The sequence below is a fragment of the Aphanomyces invadans genome, assembly GCF_000520115.1.
Source record: "Aphanomyces invadans strain NJM9701 unplaced genomic scaffold supercont1.56, whole genome shotgun sequence".
NCBI classification, from domain to species: Eukaryota; Oomycota; class Saprolegniomycetes; order Saprolegniales; family Verrucalvaceae; genus Aphanomyces; species Aphanomyces invadans.
In genome coordinates this window covers 76,477-99,873 of record NW_008580201.1, presented here as the reverse complement: position 1 = coordinate 99,873, position 23,397 = coordinate 76,477, and the positions used below count along the sequence as shown (strand labels likewise).

The 23,397-nt window shown below is 56.8% G+C and overlaps 12 protein-coding genes across 13 annotated transcripts; 6 read left to right on the top strand and 6 right to left on the bottom strand.

The window, feature by feature from the left end:
• Window positions 1-372: 372 nt before the first annotated feature.
• Window positions 373-1,666, bottom strand: H310_13757 (hypothetical protein). The gene is made up of 4 exons (XM_008881385.1): window positions 1,197-1,666; window positions 984-1,138; window positions 712-940; window positions 373-655 (listed from the first exon to the last, which is right to left on the bottom strand). Exons 1-4 carry the CDS (start codon window positions 1,627-1,629, stop codon window positions 429-431), a joined length of 1,044 nt encoding a protein of 347 aa, XP_008879607.1. The 5' UTR covers window positions 1,630-1,666; the 3' UTR covers window positions 373-428.
• Window positions 1,667-1,753: 87 nt separating this feature from the next.
• Window positions 1,754-3,107, top strand: H310_13756. 2 transcript variants are annotated; one of them, XM_008881383.1, is made up of 3 exons: window positions 1,754-2,041; window positions 2,088-2,852; window positions 2,905-3,107. In XM_008881383.1, the coding sequence occupies exons 1-3, from the start codon at window positions 1,760-1,762 to the stop codon at window positions 3,076-3,078; spliced, it is 1,221 nt and encodes a 406-aa protein (XP_008879605.1). In that variant the 5' UTR covers window positions 1,754-1,759; the 3' UTR covers window positions 3,079-3,107. The 2 variants fall into 2 exon arrangements, with proteins under 2 accessions (XP_008879605.1, XP_008879606.1); XM_008881384.1 differs by having other exon boundaries at window positions 2,088-3,107.
• Window positions 1,765-3,822, bottom strand: H310_13755 (hypothetical protein). Its single transcript, XM_008881382.1, has 3 exons — window positions 3,622-3,822; window positions 3,450-3,572; window positions 1,765-3,398 (listed from the first exon to the last, which is right to left on the bottom strand). Exons 1-3 carry the CDS (start codon window positions 3,782-3,784, stop codon window positions 3,199-3,201), a joined length of 486 nt encoding a protein of 161 aa, XP_008879604.1. The 5' UTR covers window positions 3,785-3,822; the 3' UTR covers window positions 1,765-3,198.
• A 149-nt stretch (window positions 3,823-3,971) lies between these two features.
• Window positions 3,972-4,693, top strand: H310_13754 (hypothetical protein). Its single transcript, XM_008881381.1, has one exon. The coding sequence runs from the start codon at window positions 3,983-3,985 to the stop codon at window positions 4,547-4,549; it is 567 nt and encodes a 188-aa protein (XP_008879603.1). The 5' UTR covers window positions 3,972-3,982; the 3' UTR covers window positions 4,550-4,693.
• Window positions 4,694-4,862: 169 nt separating this feature from the next.
• Window positions 4,863-10,193, bottom strand: H310_13753 (hypothetical protein; the record flags this gene model as incomplete). Its single annotated transcript, XM_008881380.1, has 1 exon — window positions 4,863-10,193. The coding sequence occupies one exon, from the start codon at window positions 10,191-10,193 to the stop codon at window positions 4,863-4,865; it is 5,331 nt and encodes a 1,776-aa protein (XP_008879602.1).
• An 852-nt stretch (window positions 10,194-11,045) lies between these two features.
• H310_13752 (hypothetical protein) lies at window positions 11,046-13,078 on the top strand. Its single transcript, XM_008881379.1, has one exon. It carries the CDS (start codon window positions 11,097-11,099, stop codon window positions 13,044-13,046), a length of 1,950 nt encoding a protein of 649 aa, XP_008879601.1. The 5' UTR covers window positions 11,046-11,096; the 3' UTR covers window positions 13,047-13,078.
• Window positions 13,079-13,381: 303 nt separating this feature from the next.
• Window positions 13,382-14,187, top strand: H310_13751 (hypothetical protein; the record flags this gene model as incomplete). Its single annotated transcript, XM_008881378.1, has 2 exons — window positions 13,382-14,080; window positions 14,140-14,187. The coding sequence occupies 2 exons, from the start codon at window positions 13,382-13,384 to the stop codon at window positions 14,185-14,187; spliced, it is 747 nt and encodes a 248-aa protein (XP_008879600.1).
• A 192-nt stretch (window positions 14,188-14,379) lies between these two features.
• Window positions 14,380-14,763, bottom strand: H310_13750 (hypothetical protein; the record flags this gene model as incomplete). Its single annotated transcript, XM_008881377.1, has 1 exon — window positions 14,380-14,763. The coding sequence occupies one exon, from the start codon at window positions 14,761-14,763 to the stop codon at window positions 14,380-14,382; it is 384 nt and encodes a 127-aa protein (XP_008879599.1).
• A 324-nt stretch (window positions 14,764-15,087) lies between these two features.
• H310_13749 (hypothetical protein) lies at window positions 15,088-16,159 on the top strand. The gene is made up of 2 exons (XM_008881376.1): window positions 15,088-15,561; window positions 15,608-16,159. The coding sequence occupies exons 1-2, from the start codon at window positions 15,105-15,107 to the stop codon at window positions 16,105-16,107; spliced, it is 957 nt and encodes a 318-aa protein (XP_008879598.1). The 5' UTR covers window positions 15,088-15,104; the 3' UTR covers window positions 16,108-16,159.
• A 383-nt stretch (window positions 16,160-16,542) lies between these two features.
• Window positions 16,543-18,729, bottom strand: H310_13748 (hypothetical protein). Its single transcript, XM_008881375.1, has 3 exons — window positions 17,283-18,729; window positions 17,101-17,229; window positions 16,543-17,056 (listed from the first exon to the last, which is right to left on the bottom strand). The coding sequence occupies exons 1-3, from the start codon at window positions 18,699-18,701 to the stop codon at window positions 16,640-16,642; spliced, it is 1,965 nt and encodes a 654-aa protein (XP_008879597.1). The 5' UTR covers window positions 18,702-18,729; the 3' UTR covers window positions 16,543-16,639.
• Window positions 18,730-19,133: 404 nt separating this feature from the next.
• Window positions 19,134-22,823, top strand: H310_13747 (hypothetical protein). The gene is made up of 14 exons (XM_008881374.1): window positions 19,134-19,570; window positions 19,616-19,713; window positions 19,767-19,853; window positions 19,900-20,047; window positions 20,092-20,204; window positions 20,260-20,362; window positions 20,405-20,553; window positions 20,598-20,838; window positions 20,890-21,045; window positions 21,113-21,163; window positions 21,213-21,565; window positions 21,626-21,799; window positions 21,849-22,265; window positions 22,314-22,823. The coding sequence occupies exons 1-12, from the start codon at window positions 19,460-19,462 to the stop codon at window positions 21,705-21,707; spliced, it is 1,692 nt and encodes a 563-aa protein (XP_008879596.1). The 5' UTR covers window positions 19,134-19,459; the 3' UTR covers window positions 21,708-21,799; window positions 21,849-22,265; window positions 22,314-22,823.
• On the bottom strand, window positions 22,696-23,397 carry H310_13746 (hypothetical protein; the record flags this gene model as incomplete). Its single annotated transcript, XM_008881373.1, has 2 exons — window positions 22,696-23,330; window positions 23,385-23,397. 2 exons carry the CDS (start codon window positions 23,395-23,397, stop codon window positions 22,696-22,698), a joined length of 648 nt encoding a protein of 215 aa, XP_008879595.1.

Below are 23,397 nucleotides of genomic sequence, written 5' to 3'. Positions count from 1 at the left end.
GGCAGGACCACGCCGCCGCCCCGTGCCCACGTCCAGGACATGTCCGCGCGCAGCATGGCACAGGATAGGGTTCTCCGCAGTAAACAAGACATCGTGCGTGTCCTTTAGTCACCTGTCCGACGGTGCAGGTTGTCACAGTGGCTCCGTGCGTCGGGCATCGAACCGAGCTGTGCCTCCGCCAACGCTCCAGCGCAAACACGCGGCATCGACCCCCACGCTCCACCAGTCGCCGGTTGCGCTAGTTCATTTGAACGTTTCTAATGCGGGCGACGCACTGCCGGTCCTGCTTGCACCCACCACTCTATGACTTACGTCTGTCGTTCGCATTGTCATTGCGGCAACGCCCGAACCGTCGTCGCGACAGTTCACCGTGTTGATCTAGCGTATATTGGTGCAGTAGTTGTACACGTGTTTGAGCTTGGTTCCTATTACAACTTGCGGTACTTGGCCAAGTTTGTGATTTCCACGACCGAGTGGCCCGTCTTGAGGGCGATCTCTTCGGCAGTCTCATGCTTGCTCAGCGCATCAAACGTAGCCTTGATCACGGTGTACGGGTTGCGCTGGCCGCGGCACTTGGACACGACGTCCGTAATGCCAAAGCAGTAGAGCGCGCACCCGACCGTGTCGCTGACGGTGGTTCCTTGTCCAACCTTGGCTACACAGCCGCGACCGATCACGATGCGGTCGAGAGAAAGAGGCAAAAGTACGTACAAGGGCGGATGAAGAGCTCGCAACTGTTGAATTTCCCGTTGACTTCGTGGTACAGCGTTCGGTCGTCGAAGCGATCGACGTAAGTGAAGTTTTCGATGGCGCGAAGGGTGGCGCGATCGATCGCTTGGTCAATCTTACTACCGCGGCCGACGGCGTACCCTGCGCAACCGTCTTGGTTCCCGACCACAACGAGCGCCCGGAATGTCAAGATGTTGCCCAGCGTCGTCGGCTACAACACGCCACTTGAGGAGCAGCACGAAAGCATCCAGTACCTTTTGAACCGTGTCCACAAATACGACTTGGCTGACAAGCCCCATCGCATCCAGATCCAAGTAGTTCTCGTCGTCAAAGTTCCAGCCTTCTACAGCGTTTGCTTCCTCATCCAACTTGTCCTTCTCTTTCAACAAACCCATATCAGGACGGAGACCTATATGCGCCGTCGTCGTCCATGAGGTTGATGATGTCGTCGGCAAGTCTGGTCATACCGTCATCGTACACAAACTGGGGATCGTCGAAACTCATCCCACGGGATCCATACTCGTCCAGCAATCGACGACGCGCTTCCGCCATGTTCTTGGGGGCAATCGCCTGGTATCTGTGTTTGCGGGCGGCGGCAGGTGCCAGTTGACGGAATTCGTGGCCTTCATCCTTGTACTTGCCGTAGAGTGGAGCTGGATCGGTCGGTTCGTCTTCGTCGTACTCGGCGAGGTCGTTCATGCGCTTCGATTTTGGCGCTTCAAACCCTTCAACGTCGTTGTCGTCGGTGTCCTCGTCCTTGCCTTTGCGAACAGCGCCATCGTCGTCGTCGTCGTGTGCGGAGCCCGCAAGTTTCTTGGCACTGAAGAGACGCGCAGCGACCGGGACCTGTTGGCGCGCTTTCAATTGCGCTCCCACGGAGCGAGCGACGCGACTCAGCATGATCACCAGAACGTCCGAAGTGCTTGGAAAATGACTGGTCTTGAATTCAATGCAAAGATTTTAGCCAATCAGATGCACGTCTGGTGGTTGCTTTCCAACGTATTGATTGGTGCATTCGAAATTCCCCAAAATGAGCGTGTCCAAAGCCGCCGCCGCCGTCGTCCTGGATCGGTCCGCGTTCTTGCAGACTCTACAGGTCATGGGCGTCGCCGCCGAAGGCAAACAGATCGGGCACATCATCAAGACCTTCTCACAGCATTTGCTCAATCGTCCCAAGCTTCGCAACGTTGTCCCGAACCCACAAACGGAAGTGTCGTCCAAGTTGGTGCTCCTCAATGAAAAGTTCCAAGGCGACGAGCTCACAGGATGCCCACAAGAACTCCACGACTACATCCGCAACGAGAAGCTTCGCGTAATGTCTTGTCCATCGCGCATGTCCCAATGTCCATTCTTTGTAGGTCCAGCCGCACGAGATCTCGTTGGACTACTCGTTCTGGTCCGTGGAGCACGTCCTCCGCCGCCTGTTGCCTGAATCGATCACAGAGATTCCCGCCTCCTTCGAAACGATCGGCCACATTGCGCATCTCAACCTGCGCGACTTTCATCTTCCGTACAAACACGTTATCGGCCAAGTGATCTTGGACAAGAACACGCCGCGCATCAAGACGGTCGTAAACAAAACGGACGTGATCGACAGCGTGTTCCGCACGTTCCCCATGGAAGTGTTGGCGGGCGAAGACAACATGGAGGTGGTGCTCCACGAAAGCGACTGCAACTTCCACTTTAACTTTGCGCAAGTGTACTGGAACTCGCGTCTGCAGCAGGAACACTTGCGTCTTGTGCGGTCGCTCCAGCCGACGGACGTGGTGTGTGACATGATGTGCGGCATCGGGCCATTCGCGATCCCGCTCGGGAAACGGGGGTGCGTCGTTTACGCTAACGACTTGAACCCCAAGAGCTTCGAGTACCTGAACGTGAATCGAAAGAAGAACAAGGTCGAAGGGAAAGTGCACAGTTTCAACATGGACGGCCGCGCCTTCCTTGCGCACTTGCTGTCGTCCAAGATCCAATTTACTCAAGTCATCATGAACTTGCCTGCGATCGCGCTCGAGTTCCTGGATGCATTTCCCGGTCAATTTGATGAGTGGGAAGGAGAGTTACCGACGATCCACACATACTGTTTCACGACCAACATGGACGCACCGGAGAAAGACGTGCAAGAGGTACGACACGATGAAAACGATCGATCGATTGTTGACAGACGAGGATTTGTAGCGCACGGAGACCATCCTTGGTGCCAAGCTTGAGGAGTTTAGCGTGCATCACGTCCGCGACGTCGCGCCGAAGAAGCTCATGATGTGCATATCGTTCAAACTGCCTGCTGCCGCCGCATATTCCGCCGACAAGTTGAACGCCTTGCACGCGAAGAAAGCGCGAGTGGCGGAATAAACGTTAAATAGAGTTGCATCGAAAATAGTGTTACATCCAAAAGGGGGTACGGAGTGGCAAAACGGGTGTCCAGAGACTGGAGAACGAGAGCAACGGTGACAAAAGAGGGGGTCGTTTCCATTACCCGAATGACCGAGCCAAGATGAAGCAGTCGGGAGGGCTGATGTTCCTGTAGTAGTTGTAGATGGTCTGCGTGACGTGGAATCCATGGCGCTCGTAGAACCGAATGGCAGCCGCATTGCTCGTCTGGACGTGAAGGTAAATGTGGTCCATCTTCATGCGTTCGCAGTGTGCCAGGACGCTTTCGAGGAGCGCGCCACCTGCATGAAGTCGCCATGAGATCGTGAACATCTCCGTGCTGTGCAACTCACCGAGGCTGTGCTTGCGATACGGCTCCAACACACCCAGCGTCATGATGTAGACTCGTTCGAACCCGTCTGGCATAGTCTCAACGCGACAACAAATGGAGCTCACAATCATGCCGTTGACACAGCCTGCAAAACCTGGGGAAGCACGGATGTCGACGATTGGAGAAAGTCGTACCATACTTGGACAACTCGCGCGGTGTTGACACAATGTCCGTGTAGAACGCATCGTTGTAGCGCACTGGGAAGATGACTTGATTGAGGACCCGCAGCACGCCGACGTTCTGTGCAGTGATGGGTCCGAACTCAACGGGCAGCGCATCGCGATCCCGACTGCCCATCGCCGCCGTCGCAACTTTGCACCACACTCTCGGTCCGGTATTTTTTGCGTATCCGGTGATGGCACATCCAAAAATATATTCATGAAAATGTGAAATATTTCCATGAAAAATTTAGCACAAATACGCACAAAACGCGATGAAAATTGGACCAATCACGTGCGATATGCAGAATGAAATTTACACAATCTTCGAAGCGGCATGGCGTCGCCGCCGTGCAAGGCTCGCGACGGTGCGCCAGGAACGACGAAACCTCAAAAGAAGCAATGGAATTCCTCCACAAAACTCCATGACAGAAAGATGCCTAAATTCCTTCCACCGTCGTCAGTATTGCGAAAGGAGGAGCTACCTGTCACAAACGACGAACCATCTTTCACAGAAGATGCACGGTTGCTTGTGGAAAAGGCTGTGGAAAGCGCAGTGCGACGAGAGAAAGGTGAATATGCCAATCCTGTCGGCGATTCCAGACATCACGGCCATATGCATGCGAAGACGACGCGATGGCCCTGCGACAGTGCAGCGGCAGAAGGCGGGACTCACGGCAATGCACCCACCAGCATTCTCGACGTCGACATCCATCTCGAACGCGTACGAGCTGAACAAAATCGACGCAAGACAGCTATCCAGGCATTTCATCGGCACTTGGAGCGACAGATTCAGCAGTTAAAGGACATGGCCGAGGCCGCAAAGGAGCGTGAAGCTGCCATGGATGCTGCGTTCGATGAGTACGTGCAATTGATTCGACTGCAGCACGCCAGCACACCGTAGTCACTCCTACGTGGCATTTCATATGGTCTATTGAGTCTAGTGCTACATTCAGGATGTGTTCGCGCTTGCCGTGAACCACACTATAGCCGCCGCCATGGCGCGTGGAATCTGGCGCAATGGAAACCAGCTGAATGTACAATACGGTCCTTATTCCGTTGGCAATCCACGGCGGTAAACTGCAGCCTTGCGCGGCACGTTGTTTCAGCGACGTGGCTCCATCCGTTCCCCTTCCACATCCCGTCCATGACGAAGTTTGGACTAGTAGGGTTACGGTCGCCAAGCTGGTTCGTGCATGGTCGGGGCGATAGTGGATTTATTCCACGAGGGGAATCGCCCCTTTCAAGTGGACGGGCAATGCGTCGCCTTGCCCGAGCATTTCGTCGGCGGCGATCGCGTAGATGCGCCACGTCTTGATGTCTAAAATGTACAAGGACCGTCCCAGCTCGAACGAGAGGACGCCCGTGAGGGTGGCCGACGCCTTGTCGAGGTAAAACACGCCTTGGTACTCCCAGTCCCTTTGGATCGTCCGCTCAAACTTGTGCTTGGCGGCCGAGTACAAGAAGGACGAGAGCCACGGCAGCGACGGCGGCGGCGTCGCATGCCGCCACCGCTCCATCACGTACGACGTGAAACAACCGCCTAGCGCGAGTCCAATCAAGCCGCAGAAGCGTGTAAAGTCGCCGATCGCAACGACGCCGCTGACACACTCGACTTCGAAATCCACCGACACGACGTGGCAGTCGCGGGAAACCGTGACCGAGTGCCGAGTCGGCGCCGCAAAACTCCAGATCGCGGCCGACACACACACGATCAACGCGCTCTGGGAGAAGCAGTCCGCCGTGTACTCTTTCGTCAGCACGGAGCACGTGTCATGGATGACGTTGATGAGCCATGCCATTTCGCCCGACGACAGCAGCGTCATGAACCAGGACCGGTCGGGCGAGTCGAAAAACGACACGAGGCCGAGGTGGGGCCGCACGAGGTTGAGTTTGGCGGTCGAGAGAAAGCAAATGGCAGTGAGGCCGCGGACAAGCATCAGCGGGCGGCCGATCCAGACGTGGCCCGCAACGAGGGAAAAGCTCGTCATGTTGATGCCTTCGACATACCCTCGATTGAACACAATGTACACACACACAACGCACCCGACGCCGCACAACACGACCGTGATGTACTGGATCAGCGCGAGAAAATACAGCGATACGTTCACGGGCACTTCTTGGGCGTCGACGGGCCGTTCAAAGTAGTGCTGGACGGTCGAGACGGTCGTGATCTGGTCCACGTCCCCTTGGAACGTCACGACTTCGCGCTTTCCTTCGACCCACTCGAACAAGTACAGCCACGAGTACACTTCAAAGTCGGCTTCCGCCGCGTCAAACAAATTCACTCGAGACAGCTTCAACGGGGACACGTCGTCTTGGCGGTAGTACTGGAGCAACTCGACCTCGATGGTGTCCCGGACAACGACCTTGGCTTGTTGTACGACGTCGCGGTACCTGGTCAATTCGTCGTCGGTGAAGAAGCGGGCTGCGAACGACGTTGTGTCGTTCAAGGCGTGGAGAATGCTCGTTTGGTGGGCGACGTCTCGACCGGCCAGCGCTGCCCACGTGGTGGCGTTTACTTGGGTTTGGCCCGCCGCGACGAGCGCCATCAGGAGGTTCTGACTGCACACCGACACGAAATCCGTGTAGTAGTTGGCACAAATGCCATTCGTGCTGAAAAACTGAAGCGGAATCGAGCTCCACCCGCCGTAGTTGAGCCCGCAGTTGATGTCGCCGGCCCACAGCTGCATGTTGTCCCATGCGTGGGGCTGCGGCGTCAAGAAGATGCGCACGTAAATGTCCCAAAACGCACGCTGCCACACGTCGCTGCCGCTGAGTTTGCCGAGAATGTCCTGGTGCAGCGTCTGGTACAACCGTTTGAGCTCGAGCGGGCGATGCACACGCTGCATGTCGACCGTGCCAAACGGCCCCATGGCCGCCGTGAAGAGCGCGTAGGCCGGATCGAGCGGCATCGCGACGATCGACGGCGTGTCGGCCATCGCCGACTGAATCGTGCCGTTCACGAATGCATACGTGGCGCTTCCACGCACCAGACTCTTCCCGCCCATGATCAAACTGTCGTTACCCATCACTGCGGTCAAGTCGTTGGCAAACGCCCAGTACATTTTGAACGCCGTCGCCGCCGACACGTGGAACGAGCTGTTGGATTTCTTTAGCGTCAGGGGGTACCGCAGCCCGAGGGCATTCGACACCACAAACGACTCGGTCACGCCCAGGTGTTTGTAGTTTTGCCACTGGGTTCGGAATCGAGTGATGCCACTCGCGTGCCACATTGCGACCTCGTTCGCGTCGGACCGTCGGTTCGTTTGAATCGAGTCGGCCCATGCCGACCCGTCGTTCGTCGCGCGGACACTTGAAAGCACGGCCGTGTCGAGCGCACCGCCCCAGCACCCCCGCAACGTTGCCCAGTTGGCATTCCCAAACACCGCTTCCCAGTACACGGCGCCGTTGGTCGTTTCGTGTCGGTGGCACCGCGCTTGGCGCGTCGTGGTGTGCGCCATCTCGTACTGTCGCCCGAGGTCGGCAAAGCAGTACGCCGTGGCTATCCACGGCAGCATGCAGCTGTCCATGGCGCGGAGGCCGCGGACGACTTCGGACAGCGTGTTGACGTCGTTTTGAATCGAGTTGCTGTACAAGACCGAGCTCAAGACGGTCGCTGTGGTCTGGTTTGTCGTTGTTGCGTAGTCGCCGTACCGACCCGAGTCGACGCGGGCATCGAACGTCGGATGCGCCATCTGGAGGTACAGGTTGAACCAGTTGGACAAGAACGCCTGGACGTTGGCTTCGTGAAACCCAACCCAGACGAAATCGTTGACGAGCGTGCTGCGCGAAACAGCCAAGAACAAGAAGCTCAGGACGACGGCGCCAACCATGTACACGAGCCCTAGACACCCCACGACGCGCATGCGGGTCGCGGACGTTGGCTTGGCAGGCGCGGTCGACTTTGGCCGATGCACCGGCCTGAGAGTAAACGTCGCAACAGGCAGCGAATACACGAACGGCTCGACCTGGTTGGCGTGAAACACCACCCAATTCTTGACGTCAAACAGGGACTTCCCGAGCGGTAGCATCCCGGACAGCACGCACGCGGCCACGTCCAGCGTCGACGTTCCGTTGCGTTGGCCGTACAGGAACTCGTCCGACGAGCTTGTGAGAACAATGTTGGGTGGCAGCTTGTGTTTGTGCCGGAGCTGCGGCGCTGCGGACATGGCGGCCCACGTCATGGCAAACGAACCGACGACGCAGCCTACGACCACAACGAGGTACAGTCCAGTGTACCGCATCGACCCAATGTGGACTTCGCCGCCATAGCACTGCAGCCCTCTCGTGAACGACAAGATGGTGCATTCCCGCGAGATGACTGCTTCCGCCTTGTACGGCATCGTCAAGTCCATGCCGGCTACGACCACAAACGTCAAGATGCTGCTCAGTCGAGAGTACGCGGTCGATGTCGAATGCGTGAGCGGCAGAAAGATGTCGTTGATCGCATAAGTAATCCACGTCACCTCCCCCGCCAAGACGAGCGTATGCCACACCGGCCGGGACGGGTCGCTCATGCGGGAATACCCATCGCGAACGGCAAATTCGACGTTGGATGTGCTCAACACGACCATCGCGGTCATGCCGCGAAGAAAGAGGAACGGGCGGCCGATCCAGGAACCTCCGACGAGCCGATTCGCGTGAAACAGGTTCCGCCCGTCCACGTGAAAGCCAACAAAGGCACTGTACGCAAGCACGAGCACGAGCACCAACACAATCACAAACGTCACATAGATGCACACCACCCACAAGTACGCGCAAGCGTGTTGCGGCAATTCGGCGGCGCTCGCAGCCATCTCGACGAACTTGTCTAGCCGCGTCATGAGCACGTATGTGTCGAGATCGCCTTCGAACGAGTACACCTCGCGCTGGCCGTTGGCCCATTCGAACATCGCCATCCAGCCAAAGAACGACCACGGATCTGCTTGGAGGGACGGCGCCACCATGGGCTGATGCAGCACTTGGTCGACTCCGTGGACGGTCGCCCACTGGACAAAGCTAATGTTGAGCGGTATAATGTCTCGAATGGCTCGAGTCAGCAGCGGAGATAGCGTGGAAACTGCGTTGGATGCAGCTGGAAGCAGCGCCGAGAGGACGCTATTGGCGGCCATGATGGTGCGCATGCACGCCATGATGGCGGTGGCACTGGTGATGAGGTCGCACACGGACGCGACGTCGTCTTGGGCCGCGATCGACGTGGCCAGCATCGCAAACAGGACAGAGTCTCGGGTCATGGCGATCTCGTGGCGATCCTGAGTGCCGCAGTCGTCGTAGTAACCAAATGACGGCTGGACGTACGGCATCGGGTTACCATAGCAGCACATGGGATTGCCTCCGTAGTACACGGCACCGGGGCTCTTCCACCGACGCGGCATCACTTCCAGGACGGGCTCTGGCAAGGCCAAGTACATTTGAGGGTTCTGCGCCAGCAGCGCCTTGTAGAGCGATGCCTTGAAAGCGTCAAAGAAGGCCAAGAGCGACGCGGGTCGGTCGATCATGAAGATGTCGATCACAGTCATGGGGCCGAGATGGGACCGAAGGATGGCGGTGGCCACCGTGCCGGCAGCCCCGCAGTAATACGCATCCCAATCGTGTCCCATCGCTTCGAACGCATTCGGAGCAGACCGGACAAGGCTCGACGCATACGCAGAACTTGCGTCCAGGTCGTTCCAGATGCCACCGAATGCGTACGCTGTGGTCCATGCCCCCTTCGGTCGACTCACGTACGGGATGCTCGAGACTGTGATGTTTTGCCGCATCCCGAGAGCGTTTACGATTGTCACGAACTCCTGGACCCCCTCTTGGTATAGATTTTGCAGCGTGTTTTTGAACGTCGCGATGCCAAATCGCTTCCACACAGCGACTTCGTCGTCGACGGGGACCCATGTGTGGTTGATGATGCTGGCGACCCACGTGGCCCCGTGCTCGGTCAACGCAGCACCGTCAAAGATCGTTGCGGCCACTTGCGGGTAATACGTCGACGACGTGAGGTCGGCCGCCAGGACGTTGCGGAAGACGGTCTCCATGTACACGGCGGCGTTTGCGACACGTCGTTCGTAGCAAATGACTTGATGGCGCGCCGTGTGGGCCACTTCGAGCGACCGATTCAAGTCGGCCCAACACGGCGGCGGCATCGTGCGCATGTTTTCGAAGAAATCCATGGACCGGATGATGCGAATCGCTTGGTCAAGGGGAAGATCCGCCAGCAGCAACGCCCGCGCGGTCGACCGACGCATGTCCAGTTTCGACGTCGTCGGGTATTCCTTGAACATGGCGCTGCTAGGCGCAAACAGATCGATCGGGCCATGGACACCAGCGGTCAGTTTCGAGTTGTAGAGGTCTCCCAAGAAAGTTTGGGTCCTGCTCACGTTGAATTGGCGCCACCAGTGGTCGTTCGAGATGTTGGGCGCTAGGATGGCCAAGAATAGCGCCGAGCATGCGGCAGTGAATAGCACGTAGAGATGACCCACGACTTGGATGGTCCTCTCCGTCTTGGTCTTTGGAAATGCGGGCTGGGTGGCCGACGCGACTTGGTATTTTCCCATCGACACAGTTGCAGAATGAGCACCATGAGGCCTTGAGATTGGTTTCGCATGCAACTGCCACCGTCGGGGCTATTCGTAAACGTTGGGTTGGGGAGGCCAGACGTTTCGGCAATTTGCTCGGAGGTTTTCCGATCAAATCCGACCAAGGAGTCGCTGGCGCATACATCCCTTCGTTCGAATCGGATTGCGTCACGACAAAGTCCGTTCTGGAGAGTACCAGAGTCGCGCGAATATCGACTTGTTTCGAAGATCGTAAAGCAATAGTTGTGCCAAGGCCAATCGACACTACTGGTGGGCAAACCATGTCGCTGGGTGGATTTGAATTACAGAGCCATCATCACGCTCCTGTTGCTGTCTTTCTCATTGCCCTGTGATCAACCCTGCTCGCATGGGGAAACGAAACGATAGCGACCTAGACTGCCATTCAGAGCAGTATAGGACGATTCCTACTGCCAAGCTATCGGAGGACGCAGCCACACGCCTTTGAAACGACCTTGCGTGGCGATCATGCCTTGCATGCGATCGCCACGACCAGCGCACTACCCCGGCCGTTGGACGACCCTGGCCCACGCACGGTTACGGTGCGACGCTAACCGTTACAACGATACTTGTCAGTGTAACTGGCAGACGTTTCAAGGTAACGCCGTTTCATCGCAAACTCTCACCAACCAGTCAAAACCATGGTCCGGATATATCCGGATACGGAGACGTATTTGGGTGGTTTCGGCTGCTGGACGGAAGACACGACGACCAATACTGTGCCAGAGAATCCACTAGAAGAAAGGAAATGTGTGCATGATGTCCTTCATACTGTCGTCGCACGCCGCGACGCGTGCTCGACAAGAAACGCTTCGAGTGCCCCAGATATCCCGCATCGACGCGACCAACGCGGCGGTGGTCGAGATGATGCTGGCCACGGGAACGACGGTGCAGCTCAAGACAGCTGCGCAGTTGGTCAAAGAACGCCGCATTGACTTTCGCCGTGCTCAGAAAGCGTCCAACGCCGGTATGTCGGTGACGAAAGCTGGAGCATCGACGGCGTCCGCCAAAGCGTCAAAAGCGACAGCGGGCGCCATTGTCGCCGTCGACGACATCCACGCCTTGGTGCGATGGGCTCAGCCCCGAAAGATTGGTCCAGGCCTCATGAACCTCGGCAACACGTGCTACCTCAACTCGGTGCTGCAGTGCCTCGTGTATTCACCTGCGTTTGCCCAGTACTTGATCCCTCGTGCAACCAACCAACCTGCCACAAAACACATCACGCCACATGCGGGCGGCAGTCCATTCCATGCAGAGAAAGCAATGGCCCGCTTCCTCTCCCTCATGCATTCTCCGACAGCGCCACGCGTCATGCAACCTCGTGACATCGTTGTGAACCTGAAGCAGATTGCAAAGGGATTCCGAATCGGACGGCAAGAAGACTCGCACGAGTTCTTCCGCCACCTCATGGATGCGCTGCACAAAGCTTCGCTCAGGCAGGCTGGGCTGACTGACAAAAGTCCGCTTGCGAACTCGACGCTCGTGCATTCGGTGTTTGGCGGAACTCTACGCAGTCACGTCCAATGTGCCAAGTGCAAGTATGTTTCAGAGCGCGTCGAACCATTCCTCGATTTGTCTCTGGAAGTGTCGTCTGGCATCTCTTCAATCAGTGCCGCACTAGCCCACTTCACGGCGGTGGAGACGCTGGACGCGGCGAACGCGTGGAAATGCAGCGGGTGCAGCCAGCGCAGCAAAGCGAGCAAGGGTCTCAACGTCCACGACATCCCCAACGCGCTCGTCCTGCATTTAAAGCGCTTTGATGCGTTCCATGGGAAGCTGAAAAAGCACATCGAATTCAGTGAAACCCTCAACTTGAACAATGGCGGCGCCAAGGGCGGCCGGATCTTGTCCAAGCCCCACGAGTACGCTACGTACGCTCTAACAGCGGTCCTCGTCCATGCCGGGTCGTCGCCCGACTGCGGCCATTACTACGCGTTTGTGAAGAGCCCAGCTGGCACGTGGCACGAGATGAACGATGAGACTGTCCGAGTCGTCAACATCCACACGGTGCTCCAGCAGCGTGCGTACATGCTATTCTACTCGCGGCAGCTGCCGCCTCCAGTCGTGAAGTCCAAGCCGCCAGTGGCTCCCGTGAAAGCGAATATGTCTGAATTCCCGGCAAAGCTCACGACATCGCCGGCAGTTCCCACTGCCAGCGACGATGGCGAAACATCCCAGGAAAGCATGAGCGGGGATGACGAAAACTATTCTCTCCAACACAGGAAGGTAGCCCGTGCTTCCGTTGCAGAGTCATCGTCTCCCGTGAAGGGCATTCAGAAGGAAAAAGGTCCCGTCCACTTCCTCCAGAAACCCACGCGAAGTGCATATGGCCCAGTTTTCCTTGGACGGCTGTGGAGGCATCATCGGTTCCATGCGGCGGCGTGGAAGCGGCATGGGGTGCCTCATTCGTCGGGCGAGGTATTCCCGGCGGCCGTCGAGAAGAGTGAGAACGGGGGTGCTGAAGCATCGACGGATCCCTCTCGGCGGCCAGTCGAACAGCACGTTGTGATCAAGGCCGGCTTCCGGCCGCACGCCAAGTTTCAAAACAGCTTGCTGTCGGCGGACGTCCCACAATGGCGCGACGACGACGAAGACGTGTCAGCAGACCTCCAGATCCAACACAACCAAAAAGTCCGCCAGTTGAACGCGGAGCTGTGGCAGGCGAAGCGCAGCAAGCAGCTCGACTTCTGGGACCAGACCCTCGACCAAGGCAAGCTGAAGAAGGTCAAGAAGCGAAAGGAGTTTGTGTCGAACGAAGGCAAGGCGAACCAGTTCCAACGAGTGCTCGACGCGAAAAAGCCCAAACGAGTGTAACATAGTCCCATCCATGGAAGTTCCTTGCAGGCTTTTCTGTTTAGCGTATGTGTCCTGGCATACTACGTACAGTGTGCTTGTCACGGTTGGAGAAGGTATTGGTTCCTGAAAACCAATGCGACTGCTACGGCAGCTATGACCGCATGGCGTTTGACTGGGCTAGCGGTATGTAGACATAAGCAACGATTGTATGGGCAAGGGATGGCTGCCGTGCGAACATGCCTCGAGCTCTCGTTGCCTAACCTCAACGAGGTGAGTTTACGTTAATCTGGATATGGGCATATTTTGACGTATATATATCAAAAACGGTTTTTTTTGATTTGGCAATTGCGCTCATGTTGGGGCGAAGTCTGCGGTGCGTTGGCGTCCGCACGTTCAGCTCGAATGCTGCATCGTCGGCGGGTATCATTGAGTTGATCAAGCAAGGACAAGCGGATGTGGCACTGGACGCGCTCGAAGACGCATCGAGTTCCCGTCCTGACGACTGGGATATCACAGACGCTTACGGATCGACGGCACTCACATTGGCGTCCCGAGGTGGCCATCTCTCGTTATGCCGCGCTATCTTGCCGCATGTGACTTCATCCGTGTTGAATCAAGCCAACATGTTTGGATCCACAGCTCTCATGTGCGCTTCCGCTTCAGGGCATGGAGAAGTATGCAAGGTACTGCTGGCTGCTGGGGCTGACGTCAACATCAAAACACGGTACGGGTCGACAGCGCTCAGCAAAGCGGCGGAAGCAGGACATGCTTCTATCGTAGATCAGCTGCTGGCTCACGGAGCGGACGCCTCGCCAAACGTGATGGGGAAAACACCGTGGGATTTGGCGGCAGAGAAGGGCCACGCTATTTTACCTCCAACTGACGTGTCGACGCCATCCCAATCTAACGCCGTGGACGACCAAGAGCTAGACACCACTCCGGCACGTGTGACGCGCATTTTGAGTCCCATGCACGTCGAGTGCGAGCTTCCGGATGGATTTACGGTGGTTGTTACCAAACCAGACAATGTCATGGTCCCCGTGCGCGGACAAGTAGAACTCTGCGCTCTTGACGGAGGAGCTGCCTATGAGTTCGTGGGAGTCATGAACAGAAACCGACGGGCGAAGCAACGCTGCCTGCATCCTCGGCGCTCCTTTGATAAGAAGTGTGTGGATTGCCCCGAGCGAAGAGTGTGCGACGGCCGTTGACGCGATGGACGCTGACACTCCCGTCCAAAGGAGATGAGCGTAATCCAAGATCCATTGTTCCTATCGTGGACTTGAAGCGCGCCCTTCGATTCATCCAATGTGCCAACATGTCGGTGTGTGTTCGTTCATTAGCTGACAATGTCCTAATAAGCGCTCGTTTCGTTGAGCCATTTTTCGAGCCCCTTGACGGGCTTCGCCTTGAGCAAGGCGGCTCTGTGCTCTTCGATCTTCTTCGGCATGGATGCCATGGCCGCTTGGATCTTCTTGACACGATCTTCTTCCTTGCGTTCGTTGGCATGGCCCTTGGGGGAGCGCATCACGGTGTGTTTCTTCGGGGCGTCCCATTCGGCCAACCAGCCGCCCTGACCAGGCGTCCACGTACCGATCGTGCCATTCTGGATGGCAACCTTCTTAACGGTCGCTTGCTGACGAAGGGAAATCATCGGATTCTTCCATCGACCCTTGACGAGGGTTGGCCGCAGGGCCATCGACGCCTCTTCCGCGCTGAGTTGCAGGAACCGCTGCATCTTGCTCCCGTGGAAGTTGACTTGTTCGTGTTGGCCAGCAATTAGCGGATTTGACGGTGATTGGCTGGATGTGTCCGGTCGTACTTAACAAATGTCGCTACATTTTAGCAAATCAAATCCATTCAGTGATAGGGATTCATGCAAATCCATCAAATTTCTTCGATATTCTTGAAGATTCATTCAATAGAATTGTATTGTATCAGAAAATAGAATTATTTTAGCGAATCAAAAGCTTGTATCTCCTCGACAAGGTATTTTCGAGAATCGAAGCGTACTTTATCGGACGTTTGAAAATCTTTTGATGCCATGTCCACAACAAAATCTCCGTAGCAACTCCGACAATGAGCGACGAGCAGCGCTTCGATGGTCTCTTGATGCAAATGGCGCAGCAACAGAACGGCATTGAGCCCATGCTAACCAGCGTGTTTGGATTCCTTCGTCGGAAGACTGACTTCTTCTCGGGGGCAACCCAAGAAGCGATTGAGCAGATGGTGCTGACCGTGGTGCGCAAAGAGTCTGCGATTGCCGAACGAGAACGGTACGATCGCAGGGTGCAGGAGGAAAAGGACAAGAAGAAGCGCCTTGAAGCCAAGCGAAAGAAGGAGGAAGAGGAAGCAGCTTCGCGGAAAACGCAGTCCCGATTTGAAGAAATCACAGACGATGAAGATGTCGTGCCGTCGGTGCCAGTGAAAACGTCTGCACCCGTAGCAGCGCCATCTCCTGTTACTGCTGCTCCTGCGCCTGCTGGTGACAACGCCGAAGACGACGACAAGGATGATGGCGCCCCACCTCTTGAAGGTATTTAGCTGTGCCGTTCTAGAGCCTCATTTCCTGTGGTTGGTAGGGAATGGTGGCAAGACCGACAATTACGTGTGGACCCAAACGTTGCAGGAAGCCCACGTAACGATCCCCGTGCCCCAAGGCACGACGTCGAAGCAAGTCGTTGTCGACCTTCGCTCCAAGACGTTGAAAGTGGGGCTGAAGAGCCAGCCGTTGATCGTGGATGGCGACCTGCACAAGAAAATCAAAGTCGAAGACAGTTTTTGGACGCTCGAGGACAACAACCGCATTTGCGTGTACCTCCAGAAGGAGAACCAAATGGAGTGGTGGAAATGCATCATGGTGGGCGACGTCGAGATTGACACGAAGAAGGTGCAACCAGAGAACTCGAAGCTGAGCGACTTGGATGGCGAAACGCGGCAAACGGTCGAGAAGATGATGTTTGACCAGCGCCAGAAGCAAATGGGGCTGCCTACCAGCGACGAACTGGGCAAGCAGGAGATCCTGAACAAGTTTATGAAGGCACACCCCGAAATGGACTTTAGCAAGGCCAAGATCAACTAAATGTGCAAGAGAAAATTCTGGATGGATGCACGTGGTGCGTCGACTTTGCGCTTTCTGGGCATGCATTGCTCCATAGACTGGACAGACGCGGTGCACGGGCACCGATTCCCCACAACCCGAGAGTGCTCATTTGCACGGAAGCATTCGGCAAAGAGTCCCTTTCTCGACAGCCACGACGTATCGGGAGTATCTGGAGGATGGCGGGGACATGGGATGCAACGAGGTGGTGCCAAAGGAAGAGGCAGATCCGTTGGTTCAGGGGACCTAATCCCGGAGGCAGAATCCAGCACTTCACGACGGAGCGTTCCAAGACCCGCGAGGAAGACGCGCTCCCCAACGAGCTAGGAATGCCCTTGGTTGCATGGAACCGGCGATGATTCAGGCACAGCGCTACTGCATGCTCGTCCCATCGCGAGGGCGGTGCATGTCTCGTGCGGTTGGGTCGAATCCCCAAGGAATGGGTCGCAAGTCGCTGTATTACGCATATCAACTGCACGCAGCGGGCACCGACATTGCAGGTTGAGAGCAGCATTTACCACACAGCGGCGCGCTCGTCCACTGGAAGGAACATTTTGTGGCCTTCTTCAACATGGAATGCCTTGTAGAACTCAGGCAAGTTCTTCAGGGGGACGTACGACCGCAGTTCGCCGGGGCTGTGCACATCCACGCTGAGCAGTTTGAGGGCTTGCTCGTCGCGGGCATGGCTGGCCCAGAACTGCGACCACGCGAGGAAGAAGCGTTGCTCGGGGGTGAAGCCGTCGATCTCGCCCGGCTTGGTGTGGTCTGCAAAGTACAGCTCCATGGCACGGTATGCGATCTTGAGCCCGCCAATGTCGGCAATGTTCTCGCCGAGCGTCATTTGGCCGTTGACCGACTTGCCGAGAATTTTGTACCCGTTGAACTGGTCGACGACGACTTTGGTACGAGCATTGAACGCTTCGACGTCCGCCTGGGTGGAAATGTCAGTGATCGATCGGCATGCAGGGGTCGTACCGGCGTCCACCACTCGGTCATGTTGCCACGGGCATCAAACTTTCGGCCTTGATCGTCGAACCCGTGGGTCATTTCGTGCCCGATCACGGCCCCGATCGCACCAAAGTTCATCGCGGCGTCTCGATCGAGCTATGCCATCCCACCGCGTTAAATCAACACATTTCGGGATGATATCGATGTACACTGAACGCAGGGAGCTGCAAAATGGCTGCAGGAAACACAATCTCGTTGTACATCGGGTGGTAGTACGCATTGACGACCTGCGGCGGCATTTCCCACCGCCACTTTTCCGCGGGCTTGTTGGCGCGGCCAAACAAGTCGTGGAACTGAAAGCGCTGGAGCTCAAGCACCATGTCGGCGTATGTCCCGGTCAACTGAATGGACGAGAGGTCGACCCATTTGTCTGGGTACCCCACTTTCGCTTGGAAAGCATCGAGCTTCTCGATCGACTTGGCCTTGGTCGCGTCCGTCATCCATTCCAGCGCCAGAATCTTTTCCCGGAGGGCGAGCTTGAGGTACCCGACCAATTCGAGCATCGCGTCCTTGGCAGTCGCGTTGAAGTAGCGCTCGCAGTACACGGCGCCGAGCAAGTCGCCGCAGCTGTTGTTCAGCGTCTCTACAACGCGCTTCCACCGCGGCGCGAGCTCCTTGGTGCCCGATAGCTTTTGGGAAAACGTAAAGTTCGCGTTCACGTACTGAGCTGGCAAGTACGGCAGCAGTTGATGCAGAATGTGCCACTTTGCATACGTCTTGTACTGCGGCAGCGTCTCGGGCGTCAGGTCCGCCACGAGAAACGTGAAGAATTCCGGCGTGGCTTCAATCGCCATCTCGGGGACGCACGTGCCGAGGCCTCGAAACACCGCCGTCCACGGGAACGGCGCGGCGGTCAGGTCCGTTTCCGTTCGCTTGTTGTAGAGAGACACGACGTCGCGCATGGCGGTGCGCGTGCGGGACACGTTGGCGAGCTTGGATTCGATGGTGACGACTGTTTCGGAAACAAAAGCACCATCACTACTGCTGTTGCCGCCGTAAAGTAGGTCCCAAGTGTGTGCAATGTGATCGCGATAGGCTTGGAGAAGAGGCGCCTTGTCTTCTTCCGTGTAGTAGTCGCGGTCAGGCAGTCCAAGCCCTCCTTGCGCAACCAAAACTCGAAGGATTTCCGACTGCTTGAAATCGGGCACGACCGTCAATCCAAACAGACATTGCAGTCCCTTCGACTGCAGGAACGCCACGGCTTCAATAAACGCGTCGACCGAGTCGACAGCGTCGATACGGGCAAACAATGGGTTCAAGGCCTCGGTACCCCCCGCTTCCACAGCATCCTCATCCAACGCAGTTCCCCAGAACTGAGCGATTTGTGCACTCGGCGTTCCAGCTTCAAGGGACTGCTTCTTTTCCGCCAATTCGTCACACAACGCTCGCAAGTTGGCCAGGACGTCGTCGCGCAACTTGTAGAAGACTCCCCACGCCGGGTATTCGTCCGGAATTGGGTTCTGGTCGACCCACCGTCCCCACGCAAACTCCTTGAAGTCGTTTCGAGGGTCCGCAGTCTCATTCATCGTGTCGAAGGGAAGGCCGGACGCGGTCGTCGACGGCGGCATGTCGGCGTCGTGAAGTGTCCAAAACCAAAGTGAAAGTGCCGCACAGTCGAAACTTGGATATGGATCATCCGGATACATATCCGGATCTGTCCCTTATCGTCAACAATGTCCACCCACATACATTCTTCGGGTGTGTCTCATTACCAAGGTGAAACCTACATTCCCGAATTGCATCCTCCACCCAGGCGTCGCGCCGCGTGTGCCGCCGCCACATCGACCGCCCTATTGGTAGCTCTTTCCGCTGGCGTGAGGCTACGATAGACTCTGGACGGCTTACAGACGTCTCGATTGTCACGCCATGACTCGTGCTATCGTGCCCGCCTTCCATGACGAAGGAAACGTCGTGGAAGGTTGGCGCGACGATTTCGATGTGTTGTACCGAGTTGGTGCGCGGGTTCCACGGGTCCTTTCTAAGTGTGCCCTCGCATGCCCGTCGTGGACTATGCTGTTGGCAATCGTGTGATATCTCCGTTCCCGAGAGACGAATCAGTCGTTGCAACGGGGCAAAATCTGTTCATGGCGATAGAGTGCCACTACATAAAGCGAACCTGTGCGCATTGCATGCACGCACGACGGATTGTGTGCAAGGAAGAAAATCACGTGGTGCCTGATGGGGCAAGACGCGATGGAGCACTGCGGTCGTGACGATTTCACACGGTTTCGCGCGCGCGTGGAGAAACTGTTTGCCAGCGAACGACGATCTCTCGCGACGCTTGGGCTTTCCAACCGACGTCGTTTGGAAACGAGGGTCGACGAAGATGGCGGACGATCAAGAGCACCAGGACTTGGTCGATGACGTGGATGCCACCCCTCGCGAACCATCGGACAACAACATTCGCATCTTCCTCCGCGTGAAGCCATCAAAACGGGTCCGTGTGCATGATTTGTTGGCGAAACACTAAGCATCGATGCAGGTGTCTGGGTTCTTTACATGGGAGGAGGAGCAAGGCGCGTTGGAGTACAACATCCCAAAGGACGTGGCGGCGGGGCTGATCAACAACTCTCGGACCCAGTGCGTCGACGGCGGCGCTGTCGACGATGCTCACGTGTGTGGCGATGGCGTAGGTACAAGTTCAAGTTTGACGCGTTGATTGGGATGGAAGCAAAGCAAGAGGAAGTTTTCGATCGCGTCGGCCGTCCTTGTGTTCAAAAGTACCGCGCCACCGCTGTCGTCGCTCGACTCACGTGCATGTGTCAGTGCGTTGGACGGATTCAACTCGACGATCTTTGCCTACGGGCAAACGGGGTCTGGGAAAACATTTACGATCACGGGGGGCGCCGAGCGATACGAAGATCGCGGGATCATTCCCCGCAGCTTGAGCATGATCTTTGACGAAATGAAACAGGTCGACGCTTGTGGCGCGCCGCCGTCCTCACGAATCTGTCGTAGCACCCCGACCGCCAAACGACGGCGTACATTTCGTACTTGGAAATTTACAACAACCAAGGCTACGACCTGCTCAACGAAGACCACCAAAACACCAAAGACATCGACGACCTGCCGTGCGTGCGCGCCGTGCACCCCAACTGCGTTGACGATCGCGCCATCCTGTTGTAGAAAGGTATCGATGCTCGAGGACGAAGACGGCAACTGCCACCTGCGCAACCTGTCGATGCACCGCGTCGCGTCGGAAGAAGAGGCGCTGAATTTGCTCTTCCTCGTACGAAAGCCCTCTATCCACGTCACGATCCATGGCTTGTAGGGTGACACAAATCGCGCCGTCAGTGAAACCTCGATGAACTTGGCTTCGTCGCGATCGCATTGCATTTTCACCGTGTCGCTCGAGTCGCGGCGGGGCGGCGGCAGCGAAGTCATCCTGCGATCCAAGTTGCACATGGTCGATCTCGCCGGGTACGTCCAGCTCTCTCGACTTGGCACGTCACAGGTTCATCCAGATCCGAGCGCGCGCACAAAACGGGCGCCAAAGGCAAGGTGCTCCGCGAAGCCACATACATCAACACGTCCCTCCACTACTTGGAAATGGTCATCGTCGCGCTCCATGAAAAGAATACCAAGGGGCGGACGCACATTCCGTACCGCAACTCCATGATGACATCCGTCCTTCGCGACAGCCTCGGCGGCAACTGCAAGACGGTCATGGTGGCGACGGCCAGCGCCGAGAAGGAGCAGACCGATGTATGTGTGCGGAGACGTGCATCACGCGCGGCCCACGCAATGTGCTTGTAGGAGTCGCTGTCCACGTGCCGCTTCGCCCAACGCGTGGCCCGAGTCCGCAACGACGCCCATCTGAACGAAGAAGTCGATCCTGTGATCGTGATCCGCCAGCTCAAGGCTCAAATCGTGGCCCTCCAGGAAGAGCTAACTGTGCTGAAGGGCGAAGCGGTGCGAGCTCTCGTTTGATCACGATCGACGTCGTGCAATTCACAAGGCGAGCGTTGGCTTTGCGTAGAAAGAAGGCGACGAGCTCAAAGAGTACGAGCAGGACAAGCTTCGTCAAAAGGTTTGGGCACGGCGCGGGCCTTGGCTGACGTTGCCTCGCGCACGTTTAGGTCGTTGATTTCGTCCACAACACCGACCCGAATGCGCATTTGAATATGGGCGAAATCACGTACACCAAGATGCGGCTCTGCTTTTCATTTCTCAAGGCGATGGCCCAGCCGGGAGCGAATGGCAGCACGAGCGCGGAGAACGCCAAGAACAACCAAACGGGCCACTCAAACCAAGACGGTTCATATGGAGCGCCCGATTCCGAGGTAAATCGCTGCTTTTTCTTCGATTCGTGTGATCATTGTGGCAACTCATTGTGTGGCTGGGACAGCTCCATGGGCGGCTCATGGAGCTGGAGCATACCATTCAACAGCGCGACAACGAGATCGCCATTCTTGTCAACATGCTCAAAAAGGTGCGTTCGAGATGGAGAACTTGGACGCCACACTGTTTTAAATGGTTCCTTGCTTTGCAGGGCAACCACCACGCGGCGTTGGCGCAGGTCGCTGCGAGTGCGGCGCCGAAAACGCCGCCGTCGATACCGAAACCAGTCTTGATCGGCGGCTTCGACATCAAGATCGACAATGCGGCCCTGGACAATCCCACCAAAGCGTTCGAGGTGTTTCGAGACCAGTACCCAAAGAACGACGTATGGTTCTCCACAGTGGGGTGTTGAGCCCCACGTTGGCATGGTGTAGGCGATTCGAGAAAACAAGGCGCTGCTCAAGAAAAAGTACGACCAAGCCAAGGCGCTTGCGGCCGCCGTGAACGACGCGCGCAATGCGATCAAGGACTGCACGGCCAAAATGGAAAAGCTTCGCAAAGACAAGGCCGTCGCGAGCGTCACGGGAGCGGACGGTGTCGTCGACCCCGCGCCATCCGACGACGAGAAAGCCCTCGCCGTCGCAATCGACGCCAAGAAACAAGAGTACAAAGTCGGCTTCAACCACCTGAACGACCTCAAGAAGGAGATCCAGCACATTCAAAAGATGCTCGAAATGGGCCGCCTCAAGCTCCAAAAGGATTTTGACGGGTGGTACCAAGCCCACGGACGTGGGCACTTGATCGCGGAAACCCTCGTCAACGGCGCCGACAAACCGGAAGCGCCGCCCGCGGTAAATGGACCGACCGAATCGTGCTAAAGTGATGATGGATCGTTGTAGAAACCACCGGCGCCCAAGGCCGCGTGGCCCCCGGCGTCCTCTGCCACATCTCCGAATCAAACAAAGGACCCCCCGTGCACCCCTCGGCAACAGGACATCCCTAAGACTGGCGACGCAGCGGTCGACAAGGACGTGTCGGGGTTCTACGAGGCACTCGATATCCTCAAACGCCGCAACAGTCGCAAGTTGTGACAGCACAAAAACCACGATTGTGCTGGTGGCTGGTCGACGTTGGGCGGCATGGAGTGGAATCGACTGTGTTTTCCTCGAACGAGTGCAGCAAGCGCCTAGACTCGGTGGACCAGCCACGTCATCGGCAGACGCTGCCTTGAAGGACTGCACGACCGGTGCCAGCATGTCTTGGATAATGTTAAAAACTTGTTTAGTTGCTGATATTCCATGAAAACGACGACGCTGGACGGACCTGCTTGATGAGCGGATGGTCCAACTTGGCATGGCATCGCTCGCACAACACGACCGACGGGCACATGGTGCATCGGTACAAGATGCCAACGATGGGCGATCCAAAGCAGCACGAGCAATTTGTGTTGGGGTGCGTCCACCTCGATCGGTTGTGCGTGATGTAGTTGGATGGTCCATACTGTGCATGCGTGAGCCGCACGAATGGATGGCTCGTCGGATGGCCAAGGACACACGTCTCACACCGGTCGTAGGCTGGGCATACCAAGCACTTGTAGTGAGCGTCTACACCCAGTCCAACAACGTGAGCAACGTCCGAGAAAGCCAACGGGACGCCCGCAATGTTTTGTTTGCAGCTGTCGCAAAAGACCCCGATGTGGTCGCGCTGCGTGGGCAACGATGTCACAAGGGACCCTGCCCACGTTGCCGCAGTCTGAACCGAGTGCAATTGGCATGCCAACGTCTGGAGGATGGCCTCGGTCACGATGCCGTTGCTCGTGGCTTGGTAAAACTGCAGCGTGACCCGAATGTGAAATGCCATGTCTCGCTGGACGCCAGAGTGCTTGCTCAGCTTGGGAAATGCGCCGTGGGCTTGCCCTGGACGACTACCGTCAACAACACCCCCAATGGACTGCTCTCGTTCTGTCGTACCCAACGTCACCAT

Bases quoted from the DNA above. Each gene is read 5' to 3' on its own strand.
- H310_13755 (XM_008881382.1), bottom strand. From the start codon at position 3,784: ATGGGCAGTCGGGATCGCGATGCGCTGCCCGTTGAGTTCGGACCCATC. The intron at 3,573-3,621 runs GTACGACTTTCT...CAGGTTTTGCAG, and splicing joins GCGCGAGTTGTCCAAGTATG to GCTGTGTCAACGGCATGATT. The intron at 3,399-3,449 runs GTGAGTTGCACA...GACTTCATGCAG, and splicing joins GTATCGCAAGCACAGCCTCG to GTGGCGCGCTCCTCGAAAGC.
- H310_13748 (XM_008881375.1), bottom strand. From the start codon at position 18,701: ATGCCGCCGTCGACGACCGCGTCCGGCCTTCCCTTCGACACGATGAAT. The intron at 17,230-17,282 runs GTACATCGATAT...GGGATGGCATAG, and splicing joins TGCAGCTCCCTGCGTTCAGT to CTCGATCGAGACGCCGCGAT. The intron at 17,057-17,100 runs GTACGACCCCTG...ATTTCCACCCAG, and splicing joins TGACCGAGTGGTGGACGCCG to GCGGACGTCGAAGCGTTCAA.
- H310_13747 (XM_008881374.1), top strand. From the start codon at position 19,460: ATGGCGGACGATCAAGAGCACCAGGACTTGGTCGATGACGTGGATGCC. The intron at 19,571-19,615 runs GTCCGTGTGCAT...GCATCGATGCAG, and splicing joins GCGTGAAGCCATCAAAACGG to GTGTCTGGGTTCTTTACATG. The intron at 21,046-21,112 runs GTGCGAGCTCTC...GGCTTTGCGTAG, and splicing joins CTGTGCTGAAGGGCGAAGCG to AAAGAAGGCGACGAGCTCAA.
- H310_13749 (XM_008881376.1), top strand. From the start codon at position 15,105: ATGAGCGACGAGCAGCGCTTCGATGGTCTCTTGATGCAAATGGCGCAG. The intron at 15,562-15,607 runs GTATTTAGCTGT...TGTGGTTGGTAG, and splicing joins TGGCGCCCCACCTCTTGAAG to GGAATGGTGGCAAGACCGAC.
- H310_13752 (XM_008881379.1), top strand. From the start codon at position 11,097: ATGATGCTGGCCACGGGAACGACGGTGCAGCTCAAGACAGCTGCGCAG.
- H310_13756 (XM_008881383.1), top strand. From the start codon at position 1,760: ATGAGCGTGTCCAAAGCCGCCGCCGCCGTCGTCCTGGATCGGTCCGCG. The intron at 2,042-2,087 runs GTAATGTCTTGT...CATTCTTTGTAG, and splicing joins TCCGCAACGAGAAGCTTCGC to GTCCAGCCGCACGAGATCTC. The intron at 2,853-2,904 runs GTACGACACGAT...GAGGATTTGTAG, and splicing joins CGGAGAAAGACGTGCAAGAG to CGCACGGAGACCATCCTTGG.
- H310_13757 (XM_008881385.1), bottom strand. From the start codon at position 1,629: ATGCTGAGTCGCGTCGCTCGCTCCGTGGGAGCGCAATTGAAAGCGCGC. The intron at 1,139-1,196 runs GTATGACCAGAC...CGGCGCATATAG, and splicing joins CCAGTTTGTGTACGATGACG to GTCTCCGTCCTGATATGGGT. The intron at 941-983 runs GTACTGGATGCT...GGCGTGTTGTAG, and splicing joins TTGTGGACACGGTTCAAAAG to CCGACGACGCTGGGCAACAT.
- H310_13754 (XM_008881381.1), top strand. From the start codon at position 3,983: ATGGCGTCGCCGCCGTGCAAGGCTCGCGACGGTGCGCCAGGAACGACG.